Genomic DNA, 8,311 nt, shown 5'->3' with positions numbered 1-8,311 from the left:
CACTTTAATTCAATCTATTTAGTAATTTCTATATGCTTTTACATCTTATTTTTTCCGGTAGAAAGGAATCCCCTTGTGTCTGTTTATCTGTTCAGATAAACCTACTTTGAAAGGTAGACAGTACCTCTTCACCGTCGGTGCCTCTGTTGTCTTAATAACCAATAGTTAACCATGATAAAAATCATCATCATTTCCAACTAACATCTAACCCATTTCATATTCTCCGTTCTTCTCAAACACCCAGGATCTAGATGTACAAGTAAAGCCTACTAGGACCCCAACGATGTTAACAGAGGCAAACGGGGAATCCCACTTGGGGCCGCATCTAGACTCACACATCGACTCCCTCCTAGATGTACCAGCCATGTCGCTACTGGAGTCAGACGCCGTGTCCCCATTTGATTACTATTGGAACGGTACCGATTTCCCACCGTTCAGGCCCAGAATGCCCTCTTCGCCTATAGCATACACCATCATAATAGTCATGGAATTGGTTCTAGGGACTATGACCAATGGGACATTGATCTACCTGGTGGCATCGGTGCGAGAGTTGCGGACATCACCCAACATCCTCTTGGCGAATCTTGCTATCGGTGACTTTCTCTTTGTCCTTATAACTGGACCACCTACCATAGCACCCTCGTACATGACAACCTCATTCGACTATTGCCGTTTGAATCACTTCTTTTATTTCGCGTCGTTCGGCGTATCTTCGTTCAGTCTTACTGCGATTAGCATTGAACGGTATTTCGCTATCGTGAAGCCTTTCCTAGTGCGTCGGTTGCGCATCATGCGCGCAACTGTGGTAATATGCCTTATCATCTGGGGTATCGCCTGCGCGATCGCCTCCTATGTATTCGTCGCCGCCATGCCGTCGTTTCAAACCACTTGTACGTTTCGCTATGAGCACGTGTCCTACCATATTTACTACGTCTTACAGCTTGTGTTCATGTACGTCCTGCCTGTTTGCTCCATGGCCATCTTTTACGGTCTCTGTGCCAAGAAACTACTACGAGAAAAGACAATTCTTCAGCGAAGACGAAGAGGGAGTGCAGATAGCAAGGCTAGGGTTCGAGTATCAGTGAACTTGTTTCTTATCACACTCGTGTTTACAATCTGTTGGTTGCCTCAGTATATCTACAGCGCCTGGCTTATGTTTGGATTCGACGTGTTTGTGTTCGGCACAAGGTCTATGAGCATTTTCCGCCGCGCCCGTATAGTCATGTACTACCTGGCATCGTGTATCAACCCCATCATCCTCTACTCCATGAGTTCGTCATTTCGGCAACACCTCGCAAGGAAGTTCGGTCTCAATCGTTTGACCAGAAGGCGGCCGACGAATAGTGAGGCCAGTGGACGCACCAGGAGTTCCGTCATCATTCGTACACCATCCCTACGTTCTATCCCCCAGATAGCCCTTCCGTTGGTTGACAACACTAGCAACGTAGAAAACCATTACGTCCGTACTGCGTCAGATGCGGTGTGATCAAGAAGCAACATTTAATCCTCGTGACTGTAAATAGATGCACATTCCATAACTCATTCAGTTGGGTATTTTGAACGATTTAACTAGTGGTAATCTGATGAAAAAGGATCACCTTTATTACTTTTGAATGAAATAGATGTTTATCCTCAATCAAATTATCAAAGTATTTTTTATTTCAATCAGTGTTGTTTAATGCTGTAGAACAAATATCTGTATTAGCACAAAGGTATTTTACAGGAGCACTCGGGAACGTCTCATAAGTGCCATATAAAGAGAGTAGTCTGCTGGGCAAACCATTCGCTCGAGTTAAGGGTCTGAATGTGCAGCCTACTCATGCCTTGTGTACTGAAGGCTCTCTCGCGAACAGCAAGTTTTGTATGTGCTAGTCTTTGCGTGGAGGCACACTTGTTGATCAAAGTTCCAATGAGGGTCTGTGCCTGCAGACTATAAAGAGAGGTTGAATGTTAGTGACACTTATTTGACTTTGTTCTCCTGCATGACCTAAATGCTAAAGGTCAAACGTCACATAGGATCAACGCAGAAAATTGCATCAAAATAAAATCAAATGTGAAGCAAATTTTCAAACCAGATGTATGAAAATGAGTGAAATTATTACATTACACAGTCACTATTATTTTGTATTTTATTTTATGAAATGTGAGATAGACTCCGCCTTAAACACGTGGATGTGAATATTAAAAAATGTATAGTAAGAATGTGACATCATCATCTCTGTCATTATTTTAATATCACCTGCATTGTGCATGCAGCATTTTTGTGAAATTTAAAATGTAAAAAGCCATATCGTTCCTGTGTAACGCCCTATTCTGTTCTTAGTGTTATGCTTGTTTGATTTTGTTCTCTTTATTCAAAACAATTTGTTCGTTTGCTGTACTTGGCCTTTACTTCCAAGTAAGCTATCGACACATCTGTTACCGGAAAAGGAGAGTGGGCTTTCCAGTAAAAAGAATACTATTTGGAATATGATAATGAAAGATTCTAATAAATTTTGGTGTAACATGATTGTCACATCACGAAGCACACTTGGCGTTGGCGCCAGTCTAATGAAAGCTCATCTTTGGGGGCATGACACAGTATTGCACTAGGTTCTTCGTCCGACAAGTATAAGGTGTACTCCAAATGTAAACTGTCAATTCACCAACCTATGTTGATCTAATAATTATGATCGCTTGCGATATTAATAATTCTCCAAGATATTGATTACAGGGTTCTAAAATATTCAATTCACTGCTACATTACGAATTATTTTAGATATTCTTACATAAAAAGTGATACCTTTGTTACGATAAAGTTCTTCTTCTGTAATAGCACTGACTAATATTGAAATATTTCCCCCACTTTTATTACGCTACTCCTGATAATTTGGCTATGTATACTCATGTTAATAAAAAACTTGTACTACCACTACTGACTACTACTACGACGACTACTACTACTACTACTACTACTTCTTCTTCTTCGATTACCATACTACTACTTTCTTTTATCTTCTTTCCCTTTTCCTCCTCCTGTTTATTTTTCTAGACGTCTATTACTGTTCCTACTTCTTCAACTCTCATTGCTTTCATTACTTCCACTGCTGCAACATCTTCTACCACCACCATCATGATCATGAACAACAGATCGATTTTAATTACTGCCACCTGAGTACGACTAAAGTAATACCTCTTTTGTACTGCTACGTCTACTGCCACAACTTCCACGATTGCCATATAGCCATATGACCTCAACAACTCCTCGTGATAACCGGTTTACTTTGTTCAAATGGTTTTAATTGTCTTTTTCCAAAGCCAATCACACGTTTGGAAGCCTCCACACCTTAACAACTCTGCGAACCTCACCAAACTCTCGTTCAAACAATTGCAATTATCGAAATGTGCTTCGTAATATAATTTTATGTATTAATTTTTAATGCGTCAGTACTTGAACGACGGTCGTTTAATAATAAATTACTTAACATTTTTCGGACGAGCAAGAGAGGACATAATTACTATACATATATTGTTTCAAATTACTTTTGTATCATTATACGTCGTCCATGTCGTCCAAATGTTTATAGGTCTATACCTGTAGTCTCAATGTGATAATTGCAATTTTGTTTGCTTATAGCCATATAGACTTATGAAATGTTACGCCTTTTACACGTAAATGTATGTCTATCTCAAAGTTGTAAATTGATTCACTGCGGATACCGCTTCATTTTCGTATTTAATATGTATATACATGTAATATCAGTGTCAATATTTACATATATATAAAATGTTACTTTTTTTAAAGATTCATGTATCGATTTTGTACGACAATCTTATATCCAAGAACTTGATCAGACTTTTAACTCAGAGCCTACATAAAGGAAGAATTACTTAAACACATCAAATCCACATGCCATTCTTTCAGTCAAGAGGAAGAGTTCCAAATTAATTATTTTCATGTCAATATAGCTGCCCCATAAACAATTCTTATCCATTTTGCTTAAGAATTACTTATAAGTTAGTCAAATCCTTTTTAACCAGTTGTCTGTGTTCCTCTTTATGTATGTCAGGCAAGATCTTGAGGGTAATTATACATCAAATATCATCCGACAAGCAATCATAATAATGAATAAAAATATAATTACAATATACTCATTAGTGAAAGCAACGGCCAAATCGTTTTTCAGTACTCAATTTAGACCGCTGCTTGCAGTGTACCAATTCCCTTCATTTTAGCGCAATGTGACACTTTGAGTAATCAGTGTTCGCTCAAGCATGAATAACTCTAAGGGGGTGTTGCAAGAAAATATTTGCAATCAATCGCAAATATTCTGTTGCAATTTTACAGTTGATTGATCACTTTTAACTTTAGCAAATCAGATTACACTCCTTGTTTCATGGAGCAGATTAGCAATCCTCGCAAATTTGCAATTAATTCCACGGCATATGCTTGATTTCGGGAACGAAAATAGACTTGCAATTGATCGCAAGTTTCTTGCAACGCCCCATTAAGTCTGTTGGTGTCGTCTGATAGAATAATGTCTAGACCATCTATCAAAACTAAAAGATACATTAGATTTTCATCTTTTAAATTATAGTTGTCACAGATTCTCCCATAAGTTTAAAATTTTGATATGCCCTGTTTTATTGATGGCTGAGAAGACATGAGCCAAGGAGTAGTGATGATTATCGGGGATAGTAAACTGAATGCTATCGTGTTACTTATCATTTTCTTCTCCTTTTTACGACATTCTTATTCATCTGATATTCTTTGATATCGAAGAGTTTCTATGACATTTTTGATGCGGTGCAAATTACAGTGTGTTGGCTATCATTTTTAATTTGGGTAGCCTTCAGTGAGGGTATTAAATTGTCACTAACTAGTCAGTATATACAAACATTGTTGTGCGTTTTATTTTTCTTTCGTACCATAGTCCGGAGAACCCTTGAGCAACAGGACACTTAATGCCCTGAACACCGATGGCCGCAGTCACACGGGTAAAACCGATTCCAGATCGATCACACTCTTACGTTATTTTGAATGGCACAACATCGGTCGGTTTGGAGTCGGTTTCCTTGGTGTGACTGCAGCATTTAAACTGGCATAGTTATAGTTACAACGAATGGCGTGCGTTTGGAATTCAGTAAACAGAACAACTTATATTGAATGGTTCTGCTCCCAAGAGACAGATCACATACTCTTTCGAATGGTGAATTTAATGGTCAGTCCCAGGGAGGCCTGCTACATGTATAACACTCATCAATATATAACTACGGTACATAGTGGCTTAAAACTGTATTAGAAGTAAGAAACAAATGATTCTTCCCTTGGTTTATAAGCGTATGATGTATGTACATGTATATTTGTTTTACCCGTTGAAAAGTGGAAGCAGATCCCCCTGTATAAAGTCTATGGGAATTACGAAATTCAGTTATTAATGGGTTAAGTTTGCTTCTTGTTGACTATAATCTTGAAAACATTTAACCGATAGTGCTCGTTAAATGGGAATATATGTGATGTCATATAGGCTGACCATAGAGTTGAGAAAAAAAATGACAATCCTAAAAAATTGTTTCATTCGAAAACACATCCCATTATTATTTCAGATTAAAAAAACACACCAAAATGGGATGCGTCATGAAATTCATCTCTTCTGATTCCTCCCCCATAAAAGCAGAGTTCATGCGTGTACAGTTTGCTTTAAAGCCTTCAATTTCTCATACAACATACAAATTCTTCAACAATTTCGTGACGTAATCCGATTTGGGATTTGAGAGACATGTCAGTGACGTGTCATGTCTGCTACACACCCAGGGTGAAGAACTGCCGATTAGTAGTCTGACGGTCAACAATCTTAAAACAAGTTCGATCAAAAATAACAACTTCTACACTGACGCATTTCGCGACGCCATTCGTGTTTTTACCATCACACCAAAAGTGTCATTGATACTTATATTTGTGTCCTGTGGGATGTGAGGATATTGGAACTAATAAGCATGGGATGGAGATTATGAATCACAGGGGATGACTTGGTCTTTACCGATTTTGATCTGTGGTCAAATACAGGAAATTGCATCGAGAAAATCTACTTCATTGGTTTTGCTTTTGATGCGTTGAGATAGTAAAGTAGTGTTACAACGCTATATCGCATAGCTTTATCAAATAAAAAAATTAGTAAAACTAGTAAACTGCAGGGATGAATATGTTGCGGTGACGATTTTAACAGAACTGCAAATTCTCTTCATGCAAACTCTCTATTCAAACAACTTTACGAATGGAGTTATCGTTTCATCTTTGTATAGCTGTTAAAACAGACCAGGTATATAGACAAATTAAACATTTAAACAGAGTCTCTCACATTATAATTAAAGCCTTTAAAGGGGATTAAAAATGATATTATGCATGGTAGCAAACTATTCTAAGAGAATGCTGAAAACACAGATGAAACGTTGGAAAAGTGGACATTCGAACCAAAATTTTCCAAGAAGTAAATTAGTGTTTTAAATACATGTAGGTGATATTCAAAGTTACAACGCTATATCGCATAGCTTTATCAAATAAAAAAATTAGTTGAGTGATCTCATTTCATTTTCTTTAAAATAAATGGAAACATATCCAATAATGCATTAGTAACGATGTAAAAAGGAGCATATGAACAATCCATAACCAACTTAATGATCACTTAATCTTTATGCTATCATTGTTAGTCTTATGAATTTAATGTCAGTCGCCATATATTATTTTCTTCGTTTTCGGGAAATGCCAATAAAGAATATTCGGGAATGTTCACCGTTATTTTATATCATTCCTAAAAGATACGACCATAGACATATTTTTCGTAGTGAAGTAGGAAATTAAGAGTTTGATAAAAGTAAGGTAGTGTCTGATGTTTTGAAAATAAGATTTGCACGTGTAAAACACATTAGTAACAGGCAAAGATGTAAATAATTCATAGTTTCAGCAAGCCAGAATATATTCCTTTGTAGCTATACATGAGATGTAAATGTTGAAACTTTGAAGTTTCGTTTTATTGTAGAAAAGATAAACAAATCTGTAAATAAAATAGCTAATATATATGACGATTATATATGAATTGTGAATTGTACATCTGTGTATATATTATACTGAGTACTGCATGACCTCGATCGGGGTGTACATAATTATCTATATATTGCACAAGTGCTGATTATAATTGATATTGGTTACATATATCACCAGGTCCAATGTACTGCAATTGGGTTTTTATACCTAAACCCGGGTATTAATATAGAATGATATAAAAAGAGTAGTTTATTTTGTATATATATGTGTATATGTATGTATATAGATGTGTGTGTATATGCCGTCTGTTTTTTATCTGCCCACTGAACAATTAATTATTGCATTCTGTATTTAGCCAATTATTACAAAACATTTCTATTCACATCATAGGCAGTATAAAACTGGAAGCCGATGAACATTTACACTCAACATTTTATTTTTATTATTTGGAATAAATTAAACATGTCAATATCTATACATTTCGTGATAAAGAAGCTCTTCAGTCATGTCAGTAACTTACAATGAAGTTTATAATCATATCTTAGCATGTCTCATAAATTCTCATATTTTGAAGGAAGAAATATTTTATATTCACATATATAAAATGATAAGAAAATAGAGTGTGTGTGAGATCATCGGCTCTCTTCTGTGCAACCACCAATGATGTGAATAGCACTTTTTTGTGAAAATAAGCCAAATAAAAAAAAAATGCGAATAACATTCGTAGATTGTATCCCATTTGATGCAATTTTTCAGTTCTTTGCATGATTGGGTTTTTTCTACTCATTCAGGTCAACATCTTGTTATGGTAAACTGGACCTGTAACAATTCAAACTGCTATCATTCTGCTTACTGTTTTGCTTGTCATGACTTGAATATATTGAATTGCAATTATTAAATGCACTTTCAGATTTATTCAAAAGATCGGATCGATTTATTTATGAAGTTATATCTGTATATAAACTCTAAACGCATTCTTCTCAAAATTGAAAAGACATCTGAATCAAAGGGGGCACTTGATAGATATTTTGAAAATAAATAATCTTTGCAATATAATTCATTTCATTTTAACAAGAACCTTGAAAGAATCTAGTCATTTCGAATAGAAATTACTTTAAGTGCCCATCTGACCAAGTATCTTTTGAAATTTGAGTAGAATGTTATAGATGTGTAGGTGCCAGATTTATTCCCTATTACATTGCATCAATCCGTATATCTCCTTTTTAAGGAGATGTAACATTGTAACATGTTTCCAGAAATGAAAATCTCGAAATATATGTCTCATTGATG

At 36.1% G+C, this 8,311-nt stretch overlaps 1 protein-coding gene across 1 annotated transcript; it reads left to right on the top strand.

Moving 5' to 3' along the window:
- The first annotated feature begins 248 nt into the window (after nucleotides 1-248).
- On the top strand, nucleotides 249-8,311 carry LOC129260268 (neuropeptide CCHamide-1 receptor-like). Its single transcript, XM_054898282.2, has one exon. The coding sequence runs from the start codon at nucleotides 284-286 to the stop codon at nucleotides 1,484-1,486; it is 1,203 nt and encodes a 400-aa protein (XP_054754257.2). The 5' UTR covers nucleotides 249-283; the 3' UTR covers nucleotides 1,487-8,311.

Source organism: Lytechinus pictus, chromosome 5 (assembly GCF_037042905.1).
Source record: "Lytechinus pictus isolate F3 Inbred chromosome 5, Lp3.0, whole genome shotgun sequence".
Taxonomy (NCBI): Eukaryota; Metazoa; Echinodermata; class Echinoidea; order Temnopleuroida; family Toxopneustidae; genus Lytechinus; species Lytechinus pictus.
This window is presented reverse-complemented; position numbering and strand designations above follow the sequence as displayed.